The sequence below is a fragment of the Leptonychotes weddellii genome, chromosome 4 (genome assembly GCF_054177405.1).
Source record: "Leptonychotes weddellii isolate Sample4059 chromosome 4, ASM5417740v2, whole genome shotgun sequence".
Classification (NCBI taxonomy): Eukaryota; Metazoa; Chordata; class Mammalia; order Carnivora; family Phocidae; genus Leptonychotes; species Leptonychotes weddellii.
Genome location: NC_138372.1, coordinates 22837276 through 22864415, shown reverse-complemented (window position 1 = coordinate 22864415; position 27140 = coordinate 22837276). Strand labels below are relative to the sequence as shown.

Here is a 27140-nt window from a genome sequence, read left to right as displayed (position 1 = left end):
GATAAGCAAAGCAAAGCTCCCAGTATGGGTTCCTGCGAGGTTTACACTTGGTCTTTGAAGGTAGAGAACTTCCCAAGTGTTTTCCTATCTCATTTTTTCTATCTCCTTTTGTCTCACCGCGGCCTTAAAGGACAGCAATTGTTATCCCCGATTTTTCAATGAAAGAACAGAGACCCCCCCTCGGCCCGCCCCCAAGACAGAGAAATAGAGCGCCTTGCTCAGCGTGGCGGACCGAAGCCTCCCAGGACAGGTAAAACTAAGGTCCAGAGAGGGAAAGTGATTTGCCTGAGGTCACACAGTAAGTCAGGGACAGACTCTGGTTCCCCAAGCAGTGCTCTTGTACCACCACGGCTGCCCCTCCCCGTCTTCTAGAAAGAAGTAGATTCTCAACCTTCACCCTGGGGGCTGCCCGGTGCAGGCGCCCCCCGGGTCACGGTAGCCACAGCCCACGCGCGCACGGCCGCCATCCGGAGGACGGTGGCTCCTCGGAGCCTCAGTGTTCATCTGTGCAATGGAACCCCCGCCGAGGGGTGGGCTAAGGGGGGCGGGGGGAGACGCCGAGGCAGGCGGCCCGGCGGGCGGGGCCAGCGCCGTGACTCAGCCGGGCGGGCCAGGAAGGGCTGCCCAGCCGGTCCGACCGGCCCGGGATGCAAACGAGCCGCCAGGGCCCTCCCGGGGCTGGGCCGCCCGGGGGGTGACGGGAAGGGAGGCCGGGCCGGGCGCCGGCGAGCCCGCGGCTCGGGGCTGGTCGGAGGCGTGGCGCGGGCAGCGCGGGCAGGCGCGGGCGGCGGGCCGGCGCAGAGGCTGCGGCCCGGGATGCGAGCGGGACCCCGCCGGCCGCGGCACCCGGAGCCCCGCTGAAGCGGCCGCGGAGAGCCCGCGCGGGAGCCGAGATGTGTCTGCGCCTGGGTGAGCCGCGGCGGGACGGCCCGCGAGGCCCCCCGCCGCCCCAGATCCTCCCGCGGGGGCGGAGCGCTGTGGCCGGAGCCCGGAACCCCGGGGTCCGCGCCGCTTCCTCGGCGGGTCACTTGCCGCTCTCGGCCTCAGTTTCCCCAGCAGGGAGCTGGAGGGAGGAGGGCTGCTAGTATCTTCTCGAGGTGGGGTAGCGCCTCCGCCCCTCGCCCCCACTTTCCTTTCTTGCGGAGGAGGGACCCCCAGGCGGGAGGAGGAGAGTTGCTGGAGAGAGCAGCAAGGGAGAGCAGAGGGAGAGAGATCCGGGACCCAGAGAGTTCTGAGGCTCCCTGCTCTTTCACCTCCTCAGCCTTGCCAAAGGCTCCCACTTCCAACCCTCCGCTCCTCCAACCAGGAGGGGATGGAAGGGCCTTTAGCAAACAGGATCCAGACAGAGTGGGACCGATGTGTCCTCTCCCCTGACTCCCTCGGCACAGTGATACTGCTCTTGGGCAGCACACGGACCTGGGGACTCCCCACTCTCTAGCCAAGAGACCTTACGAACCTCAGTTTTCTCATCTGTAAAATGGGGATGGTAGCACCACCTCCTAGGACTACTGTGAGAAGGAAGTGAGCTCCTAAGAGTGAAGTGCTTACCACTGTGCCAACCACATTGATAAGTGCTCTAAGAATGGTCACTTAGAGATGCCAGGACTGCCCTGAGACTCAGTCCAGGGCTCTGGGCACAGCCCCATACTGGCACGGGATCTCTGGTTTGACCGAGTCTTGGTCCTAGGATGTTGTTGTTGTTCATGAGCCCAACCCTGAGCCAGGTGGTGTCTGGGCTGCCGGGTAGGTGGGTGGATGGTGTGAGGTGGGTCAGGTCCCTGGGACGAAGCTTCCTGTTTGGCTGGCAGTTAATCTTCACAATGTCATTCCAGTCCCACAGTGCCCGTCAAGCCCATCATCGGCCCTCTGCTCCTAGACCTGGTCTAGCTCCAGAGGGCCCTGCAGGCTCCAGGGGTCTCAGACAGCTAGACCAGCCCCTCCCCGTTTTATATATGGCAAGGTCGCACAGGAGGGCTGTGACCATGGCCCTATCCTCCCTGCTCCCTAGGGACTGCCTCTTGGCACAGGGCCCCCAAGTTATGATCCCTTCTTCCCCCCTTCCTTCCTTCTTTCCTTCCTTTCTCTCTCTCTCTCTCTCTCTCTTTTTTTTTTTTTCATCTCTTTTAGCTACAGGGCTCCCATAATATGAAATATGACCCAACCCTCTCTGACACAGATGGGGAGACTGAGGTCTGAGAAGGGACTCACGGGTTCCATGGGGAAGAGCTAAACAAAGAAGAGGGGTTGCTTAATTCAGGGGTTGCCAGTCTCCCAGTCTCTCAGAGCTGGCTGGAATAAGGAAGCTGACAGGGCCAGGGGGCTAGCATGGTGTGTGTCCTCGGGGGCAGAGCCAGAACCCATAGGGGACATTCCAGAGGGCAGATATGGAACAGCCTGAGCTGCTCAAGGAAGAGGGTTCCCTATTCCTGGGGTGCGCACATAGGGACTGGGTAGCCACTTGGCCACTCAGAAGGAATTTGCATATGTGTCTCTGGTATTCTTTTGACCCCAGCCTCCCCCACTTGGCCTGTCCCTGTCCAGTGCCCCTGCACCTAGAGCTTGCTTTTCCCAGCACCTGCACGGTATGCCCCACCCACCTTCCCTCCTTTCCCCACTTCCTTCCCACCTTCCCTCCTTCTCCCACTATCTCCTCATGGGACCCTCCTTCTCCACTGGGAGGCAGGGGTTATTCTTCCCATTTTAAAGATGAGGAAATGGGTACTCAGAGGCTTGAGTTTCTTGCCCCAAGTCAGTTCAGCAATTGTGAGTTGATTATCTACTGTGTGCCCGGCTCTATACCCCAAAGTGAATCCTGAGCAGGACCTGGTCCCTGGTCCATGAACTAGGGGCTCCTTGGGGCCTGGACAGTGACTGTCCAACTCACCGTGGTGCTTTAGGGCCTGGCACGGAGCAGGTACTCGGGGAACATCTGTGTAACAAATTCCTGAATGAATAAATCAGTGAATGGGGAGCTTAGCGGAAAGACCATGGATCCGGAGCTAGAGACCCAGGTTCAAGTTGTGGCCCTGCCCCTTGGGGACTTGAGCACTCACGTGGACTGTGACCCTTCATTAAGTACCACCCGTGTGCTTTTCTAGCCTTAGAGTTCCAGAGACTCTCATGAAGCCATTGTGAACCCCTTTTCCAAATGAGGAAACTGAGGCTCAAGACAAATTACCAAGAGTCATCCAGACTGAGGCTCAAGACAAGTTACCCGAGTCATCCAGAAACAGACTTAGAGCCTAGTGTCCATTACTCCTGCTGGGGCCTCAGTCTTCTCCTCTGCCAGAGGCTGTGCCGCAGCCCACCCCCCCCGCCCCCATGGCCCTGACATGGCTGTCCCATGTGGTCCACAGGTGGCCTGAGTATGGAGGACTTCCGGAGGGTGCTGATGAAGACAGGGCTGGTGCTGGTGGTGCTGGGCCACGTGAGCTTCATCGCAGCCACTCTCCTCCACGGCACCGTGCTGCGCTACGTGGCTGGCCCGCACGACGCTGTGGCCCTGCAATACTGCGTGGTCAACATCCTGTCTGTCACGTCTGCCATTGTGGTATGGCCAGGCGGGGAGGGGGACCGGTGAGGGGAGTGGCGGGGGCTTGAAAGGCCTTTGATGAGTCCCCGCCCCGAGCCTGGGGTGGGCAAGTAGAGCCCCTCACGCCCTCTGCTCTGCCCCTTACCCACTGGACAAGGCTCTCAGCCTCTCTCTGTGCCTCAGCTGCCTTGTCTATAACATGGGGAAGGTAACAGTGTCCACCTCAGAGGGTCCCCGTGAGTATTAAGATCATCCCCATAGGGGCACCTGGGTGGCTTAGTCGTTAAGCGTCTGCCTTCGGCTCAGGTCATGATCCCAGGGTCCTGGGATCGAGCCCCACGTCGGGCTCCCTGCTCCGCGGGAAGCCTGCTTCTCCCTCTCCCACTCCCCCTGCTTCTGTTCCCTCTCTCGCTGTGTCTCTCTCTGTCAAATAAATAAATAAAATCTTTGAAAAAAAAAAAATCATCCCCATAAAGTGCTTGTCCCAGTATCTGATGCCTGGGCAGTGCTCACTACTGCGAGCTTGGATTATGATGACAAGAGGGAACTAGTCAAGGCAGTGCTGGACAGAAGGAAGGAGCATCAGCTCAGGTGGGGAGGGTCCAGGAGGGTTCACAGACGTGGAGGCCCCTGAGCTGGGTATTGATGGCTGAGTAGGAGTTCAAAGATAGGCTGTAATTACCATAACCCAGATAGGAGGCATGCTGGAGCCGGCAAGTAGGAGAGGAAGCTGGGATGACATTCCAAATACAGAGAATGGCAGAGGCAAAGGTGTGGAGGTGGGAATGGTTAAGATCTATTCTGGAGACACTGAAAAAACCAACTTGGCAGGAACTCAGCATTAGGCCTGGTCTATGGTAGGTGCTCAATTAATGGCGGCCATGGTTTGGCCTGGATGCCAGTACCTGTCTGAGGAATGCAGGAATGAAGGGGCCTGGTATTCTCAAGGTCAGAAAGGTCTTTCCCACCTGTTAGCGGTGTTGGCGGCAGCCTTGGGGCAAGATTCGTGCATCAAAGTCTGGAGTTCCATCTCTGCCACCTCCTGGCTGAGGGCCTTGTTTCTGTCTCTACAAAGGGAAGCTCCAACCGCCTGCTGGCCCCAAGGCTTGGGTGAGTGAAGATCGCGGGGCCCCAGCAAGCAGGAGAGCCTCAGTCAAGGGGACGGGGCTGGGCCGCAGAGATGTGTGTGGCATCCCCTAGCGTTGTTGTTACTGTGGTTCGTCCCTCTCACCAGCCTTGTCAGGAAGTCAGGGAAAGCAGAGAGGTGAGCTCAGCTGAGCTCGTGAGCTCGGGGTTAGGAGATCACCAGGGATGGGCCACAGGCCACACCCCTTCAGCTTTGCCCTCATTCCCTCAGCTAATCCTCCCTGCTTCCGGCAACACGGGGCCACGACTATCCCCATTTTCCAGACGGGGAGGCCACACTGAGGATTCACCGCTGCCCTGCTGATACAAAGAAACCAAGCTGGATTTGAAACTATTTGTGTCTGACGCCAAAGCTCGTGTCCTTTCTGTGAGCTCATCCTGCCGCATGGGGCTTGGCCCGAACAGGTTAAGGCACTTACTTGTGTCCGCTTGGTGAATTAAAGACATGGCCGTCCCATCAGACAGCCTGCCTCCCATGGGCCCAGCGCATAGAATTCCACTCCATAACGTTTTCTCTCTCTCTCTCTCTCTCTTTTTTTTCTTCTTTAAGTAGGCTCCACGCCTGACATGGAGCCCAACTCGGGGCTTGAACTCAGGACCTTGAGATCAAGACCTGAGCTGAGACCAAGAGTTGGATGCTTAACCGACTGAGCCACCCAGGCGCCCCTACTCCACAAAGTTTTCTGACTTTTTAAAAGAACAATTTTGTTTTTAGTTCCTTGCCAGTTGAGTTACTTAGTGTCTTCCAAAATCTTTTCCACTCCAGGGAGACGTGTCATATATATCCTGTGACATGCCCCTGCAGCCCTGGGCTACACGGGTGCCTGTTTGAGATACACAACTAGAGGCAGTGGGGAGGCACGGAAGGTTGTAGGCAGGGAGTTACCGGGTACTAGAAACGTCTCTTCAGGGCTGGACCGTGAGGAGGCAGTGCCTCTGTGCAGATGGAGATGGTGAGGCCAAAGCAGAGCCGGGTGAGGGGCTGGGGGCTGGGAGGGCCAGAGTTGGCGCCAGCGGAGTCTTTGTCCGAGAGTGGCCCTGACCCCCTGCCTACTCTCCTTCCCCGCAGGTCATCGTCTCAGGCATTGCAGCCATCGTGCTGTCCCGCTACCTGCCCAGTGTCCCCCTGGTATGTGGCTCCTCCTGGGAGGGGCTGTAGGGGCAGCGGCCACCCCCAAGGGCCTGGCCTGCCTGGAGGAGGCAAGGCTGACCCCATGGGGGCCAAGCCTGACATCCATTGACCAGTGGCCTCCCCCATCCAGCGCTGGACAGTGTTTAGCTCGAGCATGGCCTGTGCCCTTCTGTCTCTGACCTGTACTCTGGGCCTCTTGGCCTCGATCGCCGTGACCTTTGCCACCCAGGGCCGGGCACTGCTGGCCACCTGCACTTTTGGAAGCCCCGAAGTGCTAGTACTGGTGCCCGACTGTCCCTTCGACCCCACACGCATTTACGTGAGTGCTTAGGCCCGGGATGGCAGGGGTGGGGGGCAGGGGGAAGGGTGGAGGGGGTGACACCCAGGTGCTCATCAGAGGTGGGAGGGGTTCTTGGAGACCCCCTCCTGTCCATCCTGCCCCTTGTGCCCCTGCAGAGCTCCAGCCTGTGCCTCTGGGGCATCTCGCTAGTGTTCTGCGTGACCGAGAGTGTGTTTGCCGTGCGCTGCGCCCAGCTCACCCACCAGCTGCTGGAACTGAGGCCCTGGTGGGGGAAAAGCAGTCACCACGTGGTAAGGCCTGCCACCCCCTCCATCAGTCCTGACTCCCCATATTTCCGGGAGCCCTTGCTGGGGAGCCCAGGCTGGTCTGCCCCCACCCCTCTGTATGGGGCCCTTGCCTTGAGAAATGGGGCAAAAGTTTTTTCCCCAGGACAAAAGGGAGCAGCTTGGAGGCTTAGAGAGGTCAGATCTCCCAGCTAAGACACACAGCTGAAACCTGGCTCCCCCAAGGGCCAGGATGAGTCTTGTGGGGGGGGGGGTAATCTGGGCTCAAACTGGGGGCACTCCAAGGGTATGGCCTGGCTCTTGTATGGGAGGGAGTAGTGATGCCCCTTTGCTCCCGACATCCTCCCAGCCCCTAGATGTCCTGGAGGAGCAGACCCAGACCCTGGCACCCTCTCGTGTCTCCACAGATGCAGGAGAGCCCAGAGCCTGTGGAGGGCCATGACCTGCTGAGCTGCACCAGCTCTGAGCCACTGACCCTCTGAGAGCTGATGCCCCATCCAGGCCCCATGACCACTAGGGCCCCACAACCCAGTCTGTGCTGTGACCAGGCCAGGGTTCCTCGAGCAGACCCCAGCTCACTGGTCACTCGGGGACCCCAGTAGAGCTTTCCACCCCCTCCCTCAGCTACCCAGCCCACTGCACTGAAATGAGACTTTATTCCGAAGTTATTAAAAAGAACAGAGATGCTCCACGTGGATGCATGCAGCAGGGGAGGGAACTTGGCGGGGGGGGGGGTGTGGGGGGGTGGGGGGTGTCCTGTGCTGTTTTCCCACACAGGATGCTGTGGGTGGGGCTCTGGGTGTGTCTGCCCATCCGTGGGCCTGGTGTGTGTGTTTGAGAGAGGAAAAGTACACAGAGGGATCAGTGGGTCTGTGTTCATCCAAGTGCTGAAAGGCAGGTGGGGGGGTTCATGGGACCCACAGCTGGGAGGCTGGAACCCAGAGGTTTTCCTTTTGCATCCTGGCCTCTGGGCCAACAAGAGCGGTGGAACAGGAAGGGTTGAGGCCCTCCTGCAGGAAAGGATGGCTCAAGGAAGCTTTTTCCTCAAACCCCCACACCCCTAGAATCCTTCTCTCCTTTCCAAATGAAGACAGCCTCCTCACCTGGGCATGATTCCCCCTCCACCCTGACTGAGAGCTGCAAGGGTGGGGGTGGGGGTTGGGGAGCTTGCCCGGTGGTTGGGGGGAGTAGCCCGAGGCTGCGTGTGGGTCTGGGGGCGGGTGGGGGCGGGGGAGAATGGTTAAAGTTCCCTCTGGGTGAGGGAGGGCAGATCCAGCCAGAGCCTGCGTCTCAATCCTTGCCTAAGGGAGATACCGCCTCTCGGATTGACGGTGCTGACCGCTTGCTTGCTTGGGCCTTGGGGGTACTGCGGGTTGCCTTCTCCATAGACCCCAGAGTGCAGGCCCTGGGGGGAGGTGCCCAGTCTGACCCCCAGGCTGGATAGACACAAGGGAGAGGAAGCTGAGTGCCGGGAGAGGGCCAGTGAAGGCAGGGAGGAGGGGGAACCTGGGTCCTCTCGCTCAGAACTGGGAGGCGCTGCTGGGGTCGCACTGCAGCAGGCGCACGATGGACGGGTCGCTTTTGGCCCCGCGGATGAACTCCTCCAGGGACAGCTTGCCTGCGGGGCGAAGGGAGCAGTGATGGAGAAGGCGGCCGCGCCCCGAGGGGAGGCAGAACAGCGGGAGAGGAAGGGGGAGTGGCGCCCGCCCCGCCCCGCCCCGCCCCTGCCCCTCACCGTCGTTGTTTGTGTCCATTTGGCGGAAGATTTTCTCGGTCCTCTTTTCTGGGGTCGACTCGTCCTCCGGCATCTTCATCACGGACGAAACCATCTTGTAAATGGCCTGAGGGGCGGGAGGGGAAGGCAGGGAGTGAGAGGAGCCTGCCCGAGCCCCCCGTCCCCATCATCCAAAACCGCCCCCAGGCACGCAGAAGATCGCAGCTCCTCCTGGGTGAGGTGGAGGGGGGATTCAGGAAGGAGGGTCTGGGAGGGCTTCCCAAAAGAGGGGGCTATTGGAGCGGGCCCCGACCAAGTTCCCTTGGAGCGCAGGGTGGGAAAGGCATTGCTGGCAGAACAATCTGCATGTAAAAGGACCGGCATTGAAGCTCTGAGTGGGCACCGAGAATTTGGGGGTGTCTGAGTGCAGGGGGCCAGGAGAGATGTTGGAGGATATCAGGGCCCAGATAGCGAAGGGGCTAGAACACTGGGCGCCGCGGGCTCCAGGCTAAGTCCCGGCTTAGCGCTGCTTTTCTGAAACTTCGGGGCTCTGGGCGGCCCGCGCTCGGGGGCCTGCAGGGGGCGCTGGGCGGAGGAGGTGACATTGGGCTGCGCTGCCTCTGTGGCCGGCAGGGGGCGCAGGGCCGCACTAAGGGCTGGAGGGCCCGGAGCAGCTGGGCCCAGAGTGGGCGGAGACGTTATGCAAATAAACTCAAATGAGCATCTGCCAGGGGCGGGGACAGCATGCGCTCAGTTGTGCCCAGAACTGCAGCTGCCACGTGCAGGATCTCTGGAGGCAACGCGAAGGAGGGTATTTGTGCTAAATGTACACAGAACACGTAGGGCTTGGCCTATGGGCTAGGTTGGGTCCCATCGCCCCAGAACTCAAGGACTAGACCGATCGCCCCAATCTTCCAGCTTTTTGCTACTGACACCTCCGCCGAGAAGCCTCCCTTCTCCCATCCCCAAAATTTCCCTTGCCTTAGATCCGGCTCCAGCCTCCGTACTGGTCTCTTCAGGCCTCTTTCCCTCAGGTTTGTCCCCCACCCTGCTTTTGAAAGCTTTCCAAACACATCTCCACCGCCACGTCCTCAGCCCAATGGGCCGCCCCCTCGTTCCTGTCACACACACAGGCTTCCCTCCAGGCCTACCGTGCACCCAGCTCCTTCTGGATGCTGCCCCACGCTCCTTCTGCTGCCTCCCACTCTTCCTTGGGACGCAACTTACATGGCACTTTCTTCCAGGGGCCTTCTCTGATCCCTGCTGGGTCAAGGCCCATATCTGGCCCAGAGTCTCCTGGGCTTTTCCTTTGGGGACACCTCTCTGGAAGTAATTTTGCCCTCGTAGGATTGCTCCTAGTCCCCAGCCTACAGATGAAGATCATGGACATCTAGCTAGTGCCCATATCCTCAGAACTTAGCACAGTGCCTGGCATCTGGCAGGGACTCCACCGTTTAAAAGCCTCTCACTGCTCTATCAAGTCCAAACCATTCAGCTCTATCAAGTCCAAACCATTCGGCCCTAGGAACTCAAGGTACTCGGTGCTCCGGTCCTTGCTGACCTCTCCATCATCAGGCCTCCCCTGGTAGGTGACCCTGCCATCACCAAACACCTCCACGCCTTTCAGGTTTCCCAGAATGGATAGCTTCCACCTGGGACAGTAATACCGGCTTCCACTTATCAGACACCTGCTATGTGCAGGTACTTGACACGCATTATTTCTCAACCTCACAACAGCCCTGAAAAGCAGGTATCAAGATCCCCATTGTCCAGGTAAGAAATGCAGGCTTGGGAAGGCAGTTGACGCCAGAGACTGAATTAGAATCTGCTCCTTTGTAGCTGCTGGATAGACGCTCGTGGGTGCTAATGACCAGCAGGGACTTTGAAGGAAGATGTACCTGGAGAGGCATCCTGGCTCCACTAATCACTTTATCGGACAAGTCCTTAACCTCTGTGAGCCTCGGTTTACTCACGTCTCCCTCATGGGGCCTGCCTAGAGGATTGAATGAGACAGTGTGTACAGTTGGAATAGTAGCTGGCTAGAGTAGGTGGTCAGGAAATAGCAGCTTATATTATGGTCATTACTCATCCACCACATCCTCAGGTCTTCCCTGCCTTTCAGTCCCCTAGACTCCCAGATGCCAACAAGTGTGGGCTGCACACTTGTTCTCTCCCACCAGAATGGGAGCCCCAAGAGGCCGAGATGCAGTGTTTTCCCTTGCAATGTGCCCACCACCGGACCACGGGGTTGGGTCCTGAGAAGGATGGGCGAGTGACTTAGAGAGTCACTGCTCCACTCATGACAGCCCACTCCTGGGCCTCCTCATTAATTGTCTGGAATTGCTGTGCACTCAATTTTTCACTGGAGCCGGCGTGTAACTAATCAGTCACTGGCGTTGGCAGAGCTCTGACTGCGCTGGCCATCTCGGGGCCCGCGGCTGCCATAAAGGGAATCGGGGCCTAGGTAGCAGAGGCCAGGCAGGAAGGGGTCCTGAGGATGCCCAACCAATGAGGCTGGCTTGACTGACGTCTTGGGCTTGGTGCCTCCAATAGGGCCGAGATTTACCAGTATATCCCAGTGCAACCACACTAAGTGGTAAAGCGTCAACATCCCTGATATTGGTTGGTATCCAGCTGCTGCCCAATCCCTGAGTGATCTTCCATCACCCCACCTGCCCCAACCCTTCCACCAGGACCCCCAGAACTTCCCACTAGCCATCAACTAGAGAGTTAATGCCTGGCCCATGGGAGTCACAGACAGACATTAAGACTTTACCCCTAACAATAGGAACAGGGAGGGCACCACATCCTACTCCAGCTCAAGAGAGCGGACCCCGATGCTTAGCAAGAGAGAAGCCAAAGCAAGAATCCAGGAGGGACTGGATGAGATGGAAGGGGAAGCAGCTGAGCTGAGGGACCAGAGGGACAGGATTCAGAGAGGCAAAAGGAAAGGGAGCAAGCTTGTGCAAAGCTGTGTGGTGGGATTACTCGGGGCATATCCCAAGGATGTTGAAAAGGCCATTCTGGCTAGGGTAGAGAATGTGCAGAGGAGACAACGGTAACTGACAACTTCTAACATTTACCAAGTAACAGTTATATGCTGGACCGTCTGCTGGAGCCCCCATCCCACTCTATACCTACAATAGCCTGGTGAAGTGGGGGGCTAACACCCCCACTATCTGGGTGAAGAAACACAGGCTCAGGCAAAATGTGAACTAGGAACTGGATAGGTAAAATAGAACCAGAGCCCTGATGGACTTCAACGACAGGCTGAAGAGATGGGCACTCTGGAAGATTTCTGAGGTAGAGCTAACCTGTGTTACACTTAAACTTGTGCTAAGAAAGGGCATCCACATCAGATCCTTAAATCTCCCTGTGAGGTCAGTATCATCACCCCCATTTTACAAATGAGAAATCTAAGAGTTGAAGCCAACTCCAGAACTGGAAGCCAGACCCCTTTCTAGGGGCAGCTCTGAGTAGGGGCCAGCTTGAACTTAACTCCACTTACATGCTCTGTGACCTTGAGCAAGTTACTTCACCTCTCTGAGCCTCATGGAGTTATGGTAAGGATGCACTGGCTTGTGGTTATAAACATGTCAGTTAGTGCTAGGCTCTTAATGGGCCCTCAGTCAGTTGAAAGGTGGCTGGGTGTCCCGATGGAAAGTGGACGGTGGAGCCAGGTGGTCCACTCATGGGCTCTGTGGCCTTGGGCGAATGTCTTTACCTCTCTGACCATCCGTTTCCTCTTGAGTAAATGAGGATCAATGAAACATCACTGGCCTGTACTCTGAAGAAATGTCAAGTTTTGAAAGACAAAGGCTGAGGAGCTGTTACAGATTAAAGGCAGCTAAAGAGACATGACAACGAAATGCAATGTGGGATCCTGGACCTGGGTAAAAGGGGCTATAAAGGACATTTCGAGACAGTTGGCAAAATTGGAATATGGTCTGTAAGTTAGATAATAGCATTGTTTCTACATTAAATGTCCTGACTCTAATAATCATATTATGGGTTATGTAAGAGTATGTCCCTGTTCTTAGGAAATATATCCTGATGTAGTCGGGGTTAGAGGGTCATGTTCAGAACGACAAAGCAGTACATGCACGCAATGATAAAGCAAATATGGCAAAAGTTAATTGGTGAATCTGGGTAAAGGGTATATGGGAGTTTTCTGAACTTTTCTTAAAACTGGAAATTATTTCCTAACGGTTGTTCAAATGGGTCACAAGAGTAGCACCTGCCCCTACCTACCCACAAGGGCAGTTGAGAGGACAAAAAGGGATGGCCGGTGCCCCCGGCCAGGCCCTGCGCCTGGCATTCTGAGGGGCCCAGGGGCCCACCTGCACGATCTCGAGCATCTCCTCGCGGCTGATGTAGCCGTTGCCGTCCAGGTCGTACATGCTGAAGGCCCACATGAGCTTCTGCTCCAGGCGGCCGCGCGAGGTCACGCTCAGCGCGATGATGAACTCCCGGAAGTCAATGGTGCCGTCGCTGTTGGTGTCGAACGTGCGGAAGACGTGCTCGGCGAATTTGGAGGCGTCGCCATACGGGAAGAAGTTGGCGTAGATCTTCTTGAACTCGTCCACGTTGAGGATGCCCGTGGGACAGTCCTTGAGGAAGCCCTTGTACCACTCCTGCAGCTCCAGCTCCGAGAACTCCGTGTTCTCCCGCAGGTCCTGCAGCATCTCCGGCCGCAGCTTGCTGTTCTGCTTGCCCATGGCCGCCAAGCCAACTCCCACCTGGGTCCCCCAGGGCATCAAGGGGAGAAAGGAATGGTCAGGCCCTCTTGGCACCTTGACACCACTCCAGAAAGGCCCCCAGACCCAGCACCCTGGCCTCTCATCTGACCCCGGGGAAAGAGAGGAGCTGGCCCAAAGTCCGCATCCTGCCTCTGTGACCTGTTCCACACCATCTCCCCAGACCTTACACGTTCCCAGGGAACAGACCAGGAGACAGAGGAAGGGAAGGGGGCTCCCATTTACTGACGGCCTGCTCAGCACCAGACACCGGGCCGTCACAGGTGTATACCATTTCACCCTCACCAAGTGAAGTCTGGGGATTAGCCCCACTTTACAGATGAGAAGGTAGGCTCAAGGAAGCGAGGTGACCTGGTTGAGGTCATGCAGCCATGGAGTGACAGGACTGACTCCCAGAGTTGCCCAGGGAGGTGCAAAAGGCCTTCTGGTCCTCCCCCCTCCCTCCTGCTCCTTCACTGCCTCACAAATGCCTGCTTGCTACAAAATACACCTGCAGCCCAGACATTGACCACACACGTGTGCCTGACAAAGGCCAGCACAAGGCACCAGAGCCAAACCACCTGGGTTTGAATCTTGGCTCTGCCTCTTACCAGCCAGGTGACCTTAGACGAGCTCCTTATACTCTCTCTGCCCCATCTGTAAAGTGAGGGTAATAGTACCTACCTCGTTACTGTGGGGATTAAATGAGTTAATACATGTGAAGCACTTAGAATGATGCCTGCACCTCTATGTGCCACTTAAGTGTTAAATAAAAATGATTTACATGGACCCAGATGCCACAAGACTCATGCATGACAATATACAAATGAATACACACATGTATTATGCTCCACAGCTCACCAAATCCACACACTGGCTTCCATGTCACTCACATACCAGCCCACAGCCACCCATGGGTCACCATGCCTCCACACACGACAGCATTCCCTCCGCTCCACAACTCACATGTTCTGACACAAGGCACCACTCACGAACAGCTCCCATACCCTGTGCATCAAGACACCAGCCCACGACCCCACATGTCTCACACATGCCATCACAAGCCAACTCCCATGCCGACACCTCTCACATGGCCAGCTGCACGTGGGACCCTCAGGCACCTTTGCCATCTTTCTTTTCCCAGGGGTGCTTCCAGGTCCCAGGAGAGGGAGCTGCAGCCCTTCTCAGACCTACTAGGGGTCTCTCTTCCAGAGAGAGCCCTGGCCAGCCAACCTTCCCCCAATACTTACCTTTTCATGTAGGAGGTTAGGGTGTGGAGGGCTGAGGAGAAGGCAATGGAGAGGAGACAGCCAGGCAGTTCCAGGCAGGGATGGAGGGGTGCATTCAGGTGAATCCCTCCCCCCAGCTTGGTGCTGGGAGTGAGACAGGGTGAGGGGGTTCCTTGTGTTTGCATCTGCACGAAGCTCTGTGCACATGTGGATGAGCGTGTGTGCGAGTGCTTGTGCTCATGTATGCACGTATGCCCCTGGTTTCTGCATTGCCTTTGACTCCCGTGTGTTTCAGTCTATATGTGTGCATGTGACTAGGTATGCACCCATCACAGTATGAGGGGGATGTGCCTGCGTGGCCATTTGGGGGGCTTGTGTGTGTCCTCAGCAGTGTGTCAAATACATGTTTTTGTAAGTTGGTGACCCTCCTTTCTAAAGCAGCCTCTTCTGCCCCAGACTGAGGACCCAATGAACAAGTGTGTGGGAGGGGACTGAGGAAATGCGTGGGGCTGAGGCGGAGGAGTGTGTCCCTTAGTCCCCTCCTCAAGGTCCAAGGAACTGGGTCATCGGGGCGGGGGCAGAGAGATGCACTGAGCAGGAGAGATCTTCCAGTGCCCCCTCCTCCCTGTCACCCTCAGAGCGGCCCCTCCCAATCGGGAGACTTGGAAACGAGGGTGGTAGGAGATTCTGTTGTCTCCGCAAAGACCCCTCGTCCCCCAAATGGGAAGGACCCACAGCTCGACCTGAGAAACTCACCCCGGGGACCCTCTCCAAACCTCTCCCCAGCTCTCGCCCTGAGCCCACGCTTCAGAGCGCCGGGCGCGGGGCCCCTCCTGGAGGGGGCGCTCCGAGGCGGCCGGAACGCGACCCCCCCCCCGGCCGGCCCACTCGGCGGTCAGGACCCTGGAGAGCGCCGCGCTCTTCCCCCTCCGGGGAGCCCCCTTCTCCCCTGCGCCCTCGGAAGCAGGCTTCCCGGGAGGCGCGGGAGCGGCGGGGTTGGAGAGGCTCGACGGGGCCCCCTCCCTCCGGGCTGTGCCCTCCCCGCATCCCCCAGCCCCGGCCGGAGCGGCCCCCACTCACCCAGCGACGCGGAGACACCGACTGCGCAGGGAAGGCGGCGCTGCTGCGGCGCGCGGCGGCAGAGGCGGCCGGAGGGGCGGGCGGGGGGCGGGGGGAGGGACTGCCAGGGAGACGCCCCGCGGCGTTCGCCCGGAGCCCCTCCCCTGAGGGGTCCCCGTTCCTTCCCTTTCCCTCCAGCCCCCGGGCGGGGGGCGGGGGGAGCGGTGCACTTGACTCCGGCCCCGCCCCTGCCCGCGAGAGGGAAGGGGACGCCCTCACTTCCCTGGCCCCCTCACGAGGGAGCGCCCGCCGGGGGAGGAGGACAGAGGTCTCCATCTCCTCAGCATCTCGACTCAGGTAGCCCAAGTGGGGTCGGGGGGGTAAGTGCCCAGAGACCTCTTTCCGAACCGGGGACAACCCTGGCCGCGCCGCCCGCCTTCCTCCCCCGTTCCTACCTGGGCGCGGAGCTGTACGTCCCTCCGCAGGCGGAATCCGGAGCCTGGGCGGTTCGATAGGCACCCTCCCTACCCCCGCGCCTCAACTCGCGAACTGACTGAGCTGGGGGCTCTTCCGCGAGGGGGCAGCGCCCACTCTTCCAGTCCGGGAGGTCTTCTGGGGGCCAGACACGCCCCCTACCCCACCTCGGCCTTAGAGAGCCCCGCCCCCATCTCCTGCCCACCGCCCCGGATCTCATCCCAGGACTCCTCTCAGAATGAATCCCACCTCCCAACACTGATCTAAATTGCTCCTCTCATACCCCCCTCCATCCTCCGCCTCTGGTCATATGTGAAGACTGGGGAGCAAGCATCTCCATCCTGGGGGGAGTTCTGAAGTGCGTAGGCACCTCACCCATAGACAGGACAGCCCTTCTCCGGAGTCACTGACCCCCATCGCAGCTCCTCCTGCCAGGATGGGGGCTGCATCCTCCTTCCCCCAGCTTCTGCAACAACCCCCACATCCTGAGCTTGAATTTTGTCCTTTGTCTTTAGGAGGTGGTTCTTACTGTCTCCTCTTCATAAATGAGCAACCTGAGGTTCAGAGGGGTTAAATGATTTTTCCCGCGTCTCACAGCTGGTGAGTGGAAGGCTTGGACTTGAATCCATATGTCCTCATCCATTCATTGCACAAATATTCATCAAGCACTATTTCTGTGCCCAGCATTGTTCTAGGCAGTGGGGTTACAGAAGTGGACAGTAAACAATGGACAAAATATACCAGTCAATCCTATGATATATTAGATAAGTGATTGGGGAAAAGTTGAGACAGGTGTTCAGAGGTTGGGATGGTGGCTGTGCTTAGGACATTTCCAAGGACTTTAGATTTTATTCCAGGTGAGATGGGGCTTTGAGCAGAGTGAGGGTCTGACTTTCAGGTCAAGCCTACTCAGGCATTTTGTAAAGAACAGACTTTGAAGAGTGGGGGCCAGGGTAGAAGCAGGGGGCCGCTTCAGGGAGAGAGAGATGGGTCTGGTTACTTTGAAGGTGAGCGCACAGCATTTGCCTTCTGACTTGGACAGCTCCTCCCAGCTCTCCAGGTCCCAGACCAAGCAGTTTAGGTGATCAAAGTCTAGCCTTAGTCCTTCCTGGCTTGAGGATGGGGGAGGTCTCAGCTGGAGGAGCTGGGGAGCCAGGCGGAGGGGTGGGGGGACAGTTGGGCCCTCTAGAACATCAGTTCCTCTGTGTGCCGTGGCTCTGGTGTTGGGACCCCCAGTGGAGGCGTGAGAGACGCCAGACATGCGTGGGTGATTCCCAGCTGCCTCCAGTGGGAGGACCTGGGGGGCAGGGAGAGACTTGCCACTCAGCCCCCACCCCAGGCCCTTGGAGTGATAAGTTCCCTCCATCCTCCCCACTAGGCCTGGAGAGCCTTCCCTGTTTGGGGCTGGATGCATTCACTGCCGGGGCTTCCCCTCCCACTCTCCCTCCTTCCTCTCTCTCGGCCTGAAGCCAGAGAATCTTCCCAGCCTGGTCTGGATCCTCCTCTCCATCCTCGGGAGGTCTCAGTTTACCCTCACAGGGTGCTGCTCAGCCACTATCTGCTTTCTCCCACTTCCCCACCCCAGCTTCACCTCCTCCAGGCTGACTTCTTGGCTTAGCCCCTCAGGAGCCTTCCATCCCCACTGTTTTTCTTCCCTGTGAGGGTAACTCTGTTGCCCTGCCCTCAGGACCTCCAGTCTGAATCCTGTCTCCCCAGGAGGTGGGACTTCTGAAGGCAGGACCATGTCTTCTCTCCCTGGAGGCCTCACCTCCCTTGGACTTTCCCTGCACCTGGAATGAGTAGGGTAGATCTGGGGGCAGAGTTTGGACTCGGGTAGGCTCTGCACTACTTCCCATCAGGGCCTAGGAAGCACTGAGAGACCCCCCTGAGCCAAAGCGGAGGGCTTAGGACTCCCCCACACTGCACACCAAAGGTCCTTGGCCCAAGACCTAGTGCCCTGAGATATAGCCCAGGAAAGGGGGCCAGAGGGGCAGCTGTCAGGAGGCCTGCCTGGGTCCCTCACTTCTGGGTGACCTGGAGCAAGTCTCTTCCCCTTTTGGAGCCGGGAGGTTACACAAGTGATCTGGGTGCCTTGATATCCCCAGTCGAAACCCCTGACCAGAGTACTGACAAGACGGGCCTCATTTACTGCCTCACAGACCCCTCACAGGCCTGAAGTTCTGGGCATGAGCAGAGTAGAGATGAGGCCCCAGTGGCTCTGGAACCCTGTAGATTTGAAAGGCTCTATGAAGGCCTGTTATGGGGGTAAAGGTGGGGGGGTGTCCTTGCCGATGATGCTCACTCCCTCCCACCCCAAACTGAGGCATCTAGGAGGGAGGGAGAGACACAGCTTAGGATAGATGTTGAGTGGGGTCATTGAGAGAACTGAGCAATGGGCAGGACCCAGGGGGGTTGGAAGAAAGTGCAAGTCCCATGGGAGGGGTGTCCCCAGGATCTGCGGAATGGGGCTGGGGTATAGAAACCAGAGGTGGCTACCCTCCTCTAGCACTAGAGAGGGATGCCAGAGAGAGAAGCAAGTGGGGGATGAATGGAGAGGGGACTGCCTGTCTCTCTCTTTTTTTTTTTTTTTTTAAGATTTTATTTATTTATTTGTCAGAGAGACAGAGAGACAGAGAGAGAGCACAAGCAGGGGGAGCGGCAGGCAGAGGGAGAAGCAGGCTCCCCGCTGATCACCGGGGCTGATCCCAGGACCCTGGGATCATGACCTGAGCCGAAGGCAGACAGCTTAACCGACAGAGCCACCCAGGTGTCCCGGGACTGCCTATCTCTTGAGCACCTACTGTATGCAGAGTACTTTGCATATATCACCTCCTTTGATTTGAACTAATCCTGAGGAGTCAGTAATGTTACTGCTGGTTCACAGATGTGGAGACTTAGGCTCAGAGACGTCAGGTCACCTGCTGGAGGTAATACAACAAGAAAGTAACAATGCTAGAATTTGAACCCAGTTCCATGTGACTCAGGAGCCCAGGTTCTCCTCTGGAAACTCTCAGTGAGGTAGGTGGAGGCAGCCCCTCCCCAGCCCCCTCAGAGGCACAGCCCCCACCCTCCCCTCTTAGGTCCCAAATGGTTTGGAAAATCCTGATGGGAGCAGATGGTGGGGACAGATGGAAGGAAAAGCATCTCAGGGCTGAATTACACAAACAAACATTGATAAAGTGATTAAACCTCAAGCCACCCCTTTCCAAAGGGCCCTGCCCACCCCAGCCTGGAGCACCGTGGACCCAAAGGTGGAGGCCTGGGGGTCTCCGCATGCCCCAGTCTCAGCCCAACTGATCCCAGCTTCTGCCCACCCGCCCCTCTCACCGCCGGGGACCACCCCCGGACCAGAGCCCAGGGCGGCAGAGCTGCCAAGAGCACAGCCCGGGAGGGGGAGGGGGCGGGTCTGGCTGTTCCCAAGGGAGCTGGGCCATGAAGAACAGAATGAGGGTGGTGGGGGTGTTGGGAAAGTCCTGGGAGCTGGGACTGCAGACTTGAAATCAGGGTAGGGTGGGGTCCCTTCAGAGAGCTGCTGGGCCAACCTGACCCACCCCCCACCCCCACAGTGGAGGGGGGCAAAGCCCTTCACCTCTGGAAGGTTCAGTTCGTTCCTTCATCTATACAATGGAAACGATAATATTAACGTCTCCCTGGAGGGGCTTTGTGAGGATTAATGAGAGGAAGCCTGTACTGTCTGGGACACTGGGCTGCACACAGCTAATGTCAGCTCCAGGTGGCGAACTGGTGCTGGGCGATCAGGAAGGCGGGGGCTGGTTAGAAATGGCCCCTCAGGCACCTGGGTGGCTCAGTCGTTAAGCGTCTGCCTTCAGCTCAGGTCATGATCCCAGGGTCCTGGGATCGAGCCCCTCATCGGGCTCCCTGCTCCGCGGGAAGCCTGCTTCTCCCTCTCCCACTCCCCCTGCTTGTGTTCCCTGTCTCACTGTCTCTCTCTGTCAAATAAATAAATAAAATCTTTAAAAAAAAAAAAAGAAAGAAAGAAAGAAATGGCCCCTCGGCAGAGCAGAAGTTTGGGCTTGAAGATCCTGCCTGCAGAGCCCCTGAGGTTCCTGGGCTCTGTGGCAGCAGGATGGCTGCAGTGCCCCTGAGAAAAGCACCAGCTCCCTCCTGGGTAAGAGCAGCTCATCTCTCTGCCAAGCTCAGAATCCAGGACCCAAAGGTACCCCTTTGCTGGTCCCTCACTGTGAACCTACAGACATCAGAGGGAAACAGACCCGGGTTCAGATCTTGACCTGGCTCCTTCCCAGCTTTGGGAAAGTTGACAAAGACAATCCCACTCACTCTGACTTCTTTCCAGCCACTTCCCGGACTTGCTGTCAGAAGCCCAGAGGCACCTTAGACTCAAGCCAACCAGCATCCAACTCATGGCCCTCCACCCAGCCTGCCCTGTGCCTGGGTCCCCTCCAGGAACCCCTCCCTCCTCTCCATCCCACCCCTCCTTCCTTCCCAAGTGAGAGTTCAACCAAAGGATGCCTCTCAGGCCTACCCTGTCCTCTCCCCACAAACCATCCCGTCCCACTCCCTCCTCTGGTGGCCCTGTATTGTCACCTGGTCCTCTTACAGCTCCCCAGCTTTTGGTTTCTCCACATCTAATCCCCTTCCTCCCTGCTTAATAACCTTCCATGGCTCCCCACTGCCTACCAGAGTAAGTGGGCATTGGAGACTCTCCATGACATGCTCAACCCTTGCCTCCCACTTCAGCTCCTACTCTCCACCTTCCTCTGATAACGCCCCTGAGGTCCAGCACCTCCTCTACAGATGGCCAGGATCTGCCCTACGCTGAAGAAGGGATCTGGAGCCAAGGCTGGGGGAGCCTTGGCTGAACCCCAGATCCCTGCATGTGGGTTTTAACCTAGGTGGGGGTGGGGTGAAGTGATGCAGGCAGCTGGGGTCACATCCCAGCCACCCCTTGTCTGCACAATATTCCCTCTTCCCTCTGCTGGTGAAAGCAACTCTTAGCTGGAAGGGCCTCAGGCTCGATGGCTTGCCTTAGCTCCCCCATCCAGGCCCATCCTTTTGCCCCCTCCTCAAATCAGAAGTGACCCCTTCTGTGACACCTTTTCTGGCAAATAAGCATTTGGATCTTTCTTACACATTTTCATTGCATTACACATTCTATTTGCTCCTGCAGCTCCTCCTGGTGTATCTCTGACTATTTGAAAATAGTTCCTGGGGTCACTGCAAAGGGAACAGTCACTCTTGGAAGTGGGATAAAGGGCAAGAGGCTGAGTGTCCACTTGTAACTGTATACACAATTCTGTGTGCATGTCTACAACCTGTGTGCATGCACTCAACCTCATTTGAGGCTTGAGTCAAAATGTAAAGAGTCAAACATTTTTTTTAGGTTTTTTTATTTAAGTCGTCTCTACGCCCAATGTGGGGCTCGAACTCATGACCCCAAGATCAAGAGTCGCAAGCTCTTCTGACTGAGCCAGCCAGGAGTCCCCAAAAACATTTTTTAAAAGTCCTTCCTAAACTGGGATCTGTCTCCCAGAAGCCTTGTAGCAGCCCAGCTCTACCCTGGGGGGTTGCCCAGGGCTCATGGCCTCATGAGGACTCTCCCCCTGCCCCTCCCAACCCAGAAGAGTGATGGACTCCCCAGTCACCTCTGCAGCGTGGCTCCATGGCCTCAGGGACTGCACACATGCTGCAGGGCTGGGCCCCCAGCAGTGGGGGCAGCAGATCTGATTCCAGCGTGGCCAGCTGTGTTCTTCTGGAGCTTCCGTTCTGCTGGGAACTTCCTCCTTCCTAGAGCTGCTGTGAGGAGCCCACAAGACACCGGAGGGTGGTGCACGTGAAAGAAGCTGCCCTGTGACACTGCGCGGCTCAGGGGTGCACACTCATACAGCCTGGAGGCACCCGCTCTTGTCCCCATCTTATAGACGAAGAAGTGGAGGCACAAAGAGATGGAGTTCCCTGCTTGAGACTGTGCATGGGACCCAGCTCTGTTTCTGGAGCTCTTTCCAGTGGGCCAGGATGCCTTGGAGAAGTGTGGGCTTCCCAGAGGGTTCCAAGGGACCCAGAGTCCCACAGCCTAACCCCCAGGGGCTGAGGTTGCCATATCCCAGGAGCCTCGTGCTCCTGATCTGTCTCCCTTGCTGGGAAGACTGGGTCAGCTCTCCTTTCTGGCACCTTGGGCTCTCCCTGGAGCTGGGGATTTCCTCTTGGTTTCCATAGTAACAGTGACCAGAGGGGTCTCCTGAATCAGTGCAGGGATGCTGCGCGGGGACCTGCAAGTATGCACGCGCCCTGGGAATCACTGGGACGGACGGCCTTAGCTACAAGCACACAGACGCACGCATACTCACACACATGCTTGCACGTGCACGCACGCCCAATGCACATGTGTGCACACCCACGCCCCCTTGTGAGCACACACGCGCAAGGTGCCCGATAACTGAGAAACGGATCCGGACATCACCCACTCCCAGAGCCACCCTGGCCCCCTCAGACACAAGGAGGGGCTAGGGAATGAGGGACTTCTACTTTATAATACTCACTGCTACCTTTATAGATACTTACTGTGTGCCCAGTGCTGCATTTTCCTTTTCACGTATAACCCCTGCACCCCCCACAATGCCACTCTGAGACAGGCGCCCAGTGAGGAAACAGGCTCAGAGAGGTGGGGGGATTTGCCACAGCAGGTGTGGGCCAAGCCAAGGTTTGAGTCCAGGATTGTCTGGCTCCTACCCTCCCCCCGAGACCTGTTGGTGCCTGACCTATGAGCTCTTGCCTGGGACCCACAAACACAGATGAGGAGGCCTGGCAATAGGTGGGACAGGAGCTGAGGCCTCCCAACTAGAATGCCAGGGTTCCTGGACTTATAGCTCTGGGTCATCAGATTCCTTCTCCAGCCCCAGTCATTCTGGAAACTGGGGAGTGAAGAGAGGTCCAAGGGACAGCAGGAACTTCCCAGTCAGCAGACAAGGAACTCTGAACAGCAACAAGACCCACCAGGAATCTTTTGCTGGTGAAGCTCCCTGGGTTCACTTGTGAGCTCCCCGCCCTTCCAGCAAAGGCAGGGATCCAGCAGCCGATGTCCTGGCTCCCCAACCTCATGGGCCTCTCAGGCAGACCCCTTGGAAGTGAGGGAGCTTGAGGTCAGAGGCCTGACCAGACAGGTCAACCTGAGCAAGGCGTTGGGCTTGGGTGGCATCGTCCAGGAGGGAGCTTTCAGCAAGAGAATGTTCTGACAGTGCAAATGGGCTGCTAAGGAGATCGTGAGCTCCCTGTCACTGCAGGATCCCAGATCAGTAGGTGCTGGTGCTCCCTGCTTAGGAAACTCAAAATAAACAGTGACTGAGTTTTACATCATTGTCATCATCATTGTCTTTGTCATAGCCACCCCTGATTGGGTACCCTTTGCGTCAGACACTTGAAGATATGACTACTGCTACTGCTAATAAAAATAGCAGCCCCTATATATCCAGCCCTTATGTGGTTGCTCTTCACTGTCCCCTCACAGAGACCTGAGAGACAGGCGCTATTGTTAGGCCCATTTACAGATGAGGACACCGAGGTTCCGAAAGGGCAGTGACTCGTGCACGGTGCAGGGACAACAAGACCTACGTCCTGCCTGGCTGCTGAGTCTCTGGTCTGCCCACCTGGCAGCTGGCCTCCAGGGCAAAGCAGGGCAGCCTCCCCCAGTCAGGGCTGGGTTCCTGGAGCCTTTCCTACTCTGGGCAACATTGGCTTCACTATGGCCAACGAGGCGCCCTCTGCTGGCCATTCCTGGCTCTGCAGGACCATGTTCCTTCAGGCCAACGAAGGCCCTCTAGTACCTGGGATGAGAGAGGTGGGCAGGCCCTCCAGCCTGGGACCCTCACTTCAGATGGTGGTACCTGAGGTCACCCAGCCGGTCAAGGTTGAGCTGAGGTCGGAGTCTAAGGGCCATCTGATTCCCAGGCTCTTGTCCTTCCGCCCCTCCCTGGTAGGAAAGAGGTTTTACTCCAGGAGCCTTAACTTCCTACTGCAGCCCCCTCCACATCTGGGCCCCTAAAACAGGGCCTCTGGCCCCACTGCTCTTGAGGGATCTTGGGGAACCATAGTTTGTAGCTGAGAATCTGTCTCCAAGGGTAAAATGGGCCCCAGGGTTTGAGGCAATTTGAGGCATGGAGCTGCCCTTGACTGGCTGTGTGAGGTTGGGCGAGATTCTTAACCTCTCTGGGTGCTGTCAGATGGAAGTTGGTTCCTCTGTAGATGCTGAAGAACTGAAGAGATTTGAGGAAGTCTCTTTTGCCCAATCAGAAAGCCTTGACTCGCCCCTTACAGCACACCAGCTAACATCACCCCGCCCAGCCATTCTGTACCCCAGCACTCCATCTTTTTCATAGCCCCTAAGGGTCTCCGAAGGGCTATCACTTAGTCATTAGCTCACTGTTTTACCTCTCCCACTGGAATGTGAGATCCATGAGTGCGGGAATCTTATCAGCTTGGTCACGGCTGTGCCCCCAGGACCTCGCTGAGGACCTGGTACTTGTAGGTGTTCATACATACTTCTTGCATGAATTAAGCCCTCCCTAGCCCAACTTCTCTTGCAGCTTGGAACAGCCTTTCAAATCCGGGCTGTTTTTCCTGCTCCCATCATCACAGCCCATGAGCTTGTAGCAACCCCTCTCACCCCTCCCTGCCATCCTCCTGTCTTCCCTGTTTCCCCCCACAAAGATTCTTTTTTCCCTCATATGACTAATTCCCACCTGACTCCCAGTACTAGTTAAGCTCAGGCATCACCTCCTCCAAAAAGGCCTCCCTGCTTTCCTTTTAAATTAATGCTCCCTTCTGACCTCTTTAGATCCTTGGTGCCTCATGGTGCAGAGGGTCGTGTCCTCTCTATTTTAAACATCTCTCTCCTCTACCATGGGAGCTCTTCAGGGCCTAGGACCGATCTGGTTCATCACTTTGTCTTCAGCACCCAGGCCCAGGCTGGCCTGGCCCAGGCACTCAGGAAACATTGAACTGGGCTGGTGTCATCACTGCTGTGATGGAGACTTTGAGGATTGGGCAGGCCAGACCAGGGTCTCCCATGGCAAGCCACTTCCTCACTTGGAGCCTCAGTTTCCTCATCTATAAAATGAGTATAACGATCTTGACTCCTCAGCGTTGTGAGGATTCAAAAGAAGCATCTCTCATGTGTGTAATGTGCTAGCACATGGAAGATATTTGGCGAGCGGTAGGTCTCTTCCCTGGTGTGGTCTTGGGCCCGGGCTTAGCAACTGCCTCTGTAAGCCGCAAGCCCCTGCTTGTACGTCCTTTAGTGAACCCTGGGCCAGGATCCCTGCCCTAAGGATCCCTCAGAGGTGAGGGGAGGGGGTAGGCAGCCTGGATCAAACTCCATAATTCACTGGCTGTGTGATCCAGGGCAGGTTCTCACACCTCTCTGAGCCTCCGCTTCCTGATCTGGAATGGGAGCCAACAACACGTGACCCCTAAGACTCAGAATAACGGGACAAAAAGTCAAGTTCTTGGTAGGTGCTTGATTATTTATATACCCAAAGCAATCTCCTGCCCTTCTCCTAATTCTTCCTGTGATTTGGGGTGTGTATATCTAAGGAACTCCCTAGACAGGACCATGACCATTCTAGGCTGTGCAGGGGAGGCTTCCCATTCTAAATGGTTACCTGGGGTCTGGCCTGGGCACTTGCAGCCTGAGTGAGGTACTAGGACTGGGGGCAGCTCTGGGCACTCCGGAGGATCCAAGCACTCATGACTAGCCAGCCCCCTTGGAGAGGTCTGTGGAGTCACCCAGATGGAAACCAATGCAGCCTGAGAGGGCAGAGGCCCACCGCTCCATCCCCACCTAGATCCTCACTCATTCATTCATTCATTCTTCCACTGCCATATTTCCAGAATGTTGCACCGAGCCTGGTACATAATAGGTACTCAGTAGGTACATGCTGGAAGAGCAAATTTATTCCATAAATTCAACACACATTTATTGAGTGCCTACTGCTTGTAGCCCTGTGCTAAGAACTGGTGTACAGATGGTGGCCACACAGCAATTGGTCCTGAAGCCCACTCCCAAGATCACCAGGGGCTCTAAATCCTCGCAATTCTTCCCACCTCCTACCCAGCTTCCACTGATTGCCAGACTCCAGGCAAGAAGGCTTTCCCCGGAATTGTGGTCATGCCCAAGCACCCCATGCATCATGGGGCCGGGGAAGGCTACACCCCCACAGGCACGACTCTCCGAATCCTCCCTGTCTTTCACTTCCTCCTCCAACCACTTTCCCCCTCCCTCTCAAAGTCTTAGACGCTGCCATCACCCCCCTCCCAGTGCCCTACATCTACCCGGGGTTATACCTGGAGAGGCCAGCAGGTGGCGCCCGGGCTCCCCCTTCCCCCGCGCTAGGCAGGACTCCAGACCCCACCAGGACCCTCTCCCTTCTCTCTTTTTCTCCCTAGCGGGGACAGGAGTGGACTCTGTGACCTCTAACTGACCCCTCTCCTTCCTGCTGGCTCCTGCGATGAGGCCTAAGGAGACTCCAGCTGCTCTTGCAGGCCCCCGGTTGTCTTATCCTGCCTGCTGGGGTTGGGGGGTCCCTAAGGGCCAAGCTGCAGCTGGTGGGGCGGGGCCGGGCGGGGTGGGGCGGAAGGCAGTTGCCGAGTGAAGAGAGAGAGAAGAGAGAGGAGAGGGAGGTGCTTTGGTTCCTTGGCTCCTGCTCCCAAACAGGTGGAGGTCCCAAATGAGCCTCACCCCAGCACAAGGTATGTGGCTGGGGAAGCCGATGGGGCTGGGGGCTTCAGCCTGCCAAGCAGAGCAGTCCTGGCGGTACCGAGGGGCTGGCCGGTTGGGGTCCGCCCTCAGTATGAACCCTGGAGCCCCCTCGCATCCTACCCTTTCCAAGGTGACCCATAGAAACTTGGGGGTCAGTGCAAGAAGTCCTGGGGCGGGCATTGGGAGAGAAGAGCCCCACTGCTGCTCCTGACCCACTGTGAATTTCGGGGAGCTATTTCCATCTCTGGACCTCAGTTTCTCGATCTAAAATGGTGGGCGAGGGAGATTTTGAAGACATTCTATGGGATAACTTTGCAAAGTGTCCCTTTTCAAAAAGGATTAGCCCTTCCTGGAGCCTCTGGAAGACCAAAAGGCCTTTCAGACCCAAAGGAGGGGCGCCTGGGTGGCTCAGTCGTTAAGCATCTGCCTTGGGCTCAGGTCATGGTCCCGGGCTCCTGGGATCCAGCCCCGCATCCGGCTTCCTGCTGGGGGTGGGCGGGAAGCCTGCTTCTCCCACCCCCCCTGCTTGTGCTCCCTCTCTTGCTGTCTCTCTCTCTCTGTCAAATAAATAAATAAAATCTTTGGGGGGGGGGAAGACCCAAAGGAATGCCCCTTAACGGTGGAATTTCAGATGGGAGGGGCTCATCTGGAGATGTGGGGGTCTCTCCGTGTTGAGGGCCCTGGGGCCCTGGTCCATGCCTCCCTCCTCAACCTTGTTTCTCTGACTGGGACTCAGGGTGGGGAGTGCCACAAGGTGGGGGCCTTCCCTCGCAGCGGGCTCTTGGCGGAGGTCCCCCGTTA

General features: G+C 57.3%; 2 protein-coding genes across 4 annotated transcripts; one reads left to right on the top strand and one right to left on the bottom strand.

Annotated features, from left to right (window-relative positions):
- The first annotated feature begins 751 nt into the window (after positions 1-751).
- On the top strand, positions 752-7082 carry TMEM54 (transmembrane protein 54). 2 transcript variants are annotated; one of them, XM_081818015.1, is made up of 6 exons: positions 753-909; positions 3357-3550; positions 5748-5807; positions 5941-6129; positions 6267-6401; positions 6803-7082. In XM_081818015.1, exons 1-6 carry the CDS (start codon positions 894-896, stop codon positions 6875-6877), a joined length of 669 nt encoding a protein of 222 aa, XP_081674141.1. In that variant the 5' UTR covers positions 753-893; the 3' UTR covers positions 6878-7082. The 2 variants fall into 2 exon arrangements, with proteins under 2 accessions (XP_081674142.1, XP_081674141.1); XM_081818016.1 differs by lacking the exon at positions 6267-6401 and having other exon boundaries at positions 752-909.
- A 48-nt stretch (positions 7083-7130) lies between these two features.
- HPCA (hippocalcin) lies at positions 7131-15688 on the bottom strand. 2 transcript variants are annotated; one of them, XM_031029087.2, is made up of 4 exons: positions 15589-15688; positions 12450-12848; positions 8131-8236; positions 7131-8013 (listed from the first exon to the last, which is right to left on the bottom strand). In XM_031029087.2, the coding sequence occupies exons 2-4, from the start codon at positions 12825-12827 to the stop codon at positions 7916-7918; spliced, it is 582 nt and encodes a 193-aa protein (XP_030884947.1). In that variant the 5' UTR covers positions 12828-12848; positions 15589-15688; the 3' UTR covers positions 7131-7915. The 2 variants fall into 2 exon arrangements, with proteins under 2 accessions (XP_030884947.1, XP_006734242.1); XM_006734179.3 differs by lacking the exon at positions 15589-15688 and adding an exon at positions 15155-15234.
- Positions 15689-27140: the final 11452 nt, after the last annotated feature.

Bases quoted from the DNA above. Each gene is read 5' to 3' on its own strand.
- TMEM54 (XM_081818015.1), top strand. The intron at 3,551-5,747 runs GTATGGCCAGGC...CCTTCCCCGCAG, and splicing joins CTGTCACGTCTGCCATTGTG to GTCATCGTCTCAGGCATTGC. The intron at 6,402-6,802 runs GTAAGGCCTGCC...GTGTCTCCACAG, and splicing joins GGAAAAGCAGTCACCACGTG to ATGCAGGAGAGCCCAGAGCC.
- HPCA (XM_031029087.2), bottom strand. From the start codon at position 12,827: ATGGGCAAGCAGAACAGCAAGCTGCGGCCGGAGATGCTGCAGGACCTG. The intron at 8,237-12,449 runs GTGGGCCCCTGG...CCCGCCCCTCAG, and splicing joins AGATGCTCGAGATCGTGCAG to GCCATTTACAAGATGGTTTC. The intron at 8,014-8,130 runs GTGAGGGGCAGG...TTCGCCCCGCAG, and splicing joins AATGGACACAAACAACGACG to GCAAGCTGTCCCTGGAGGAG.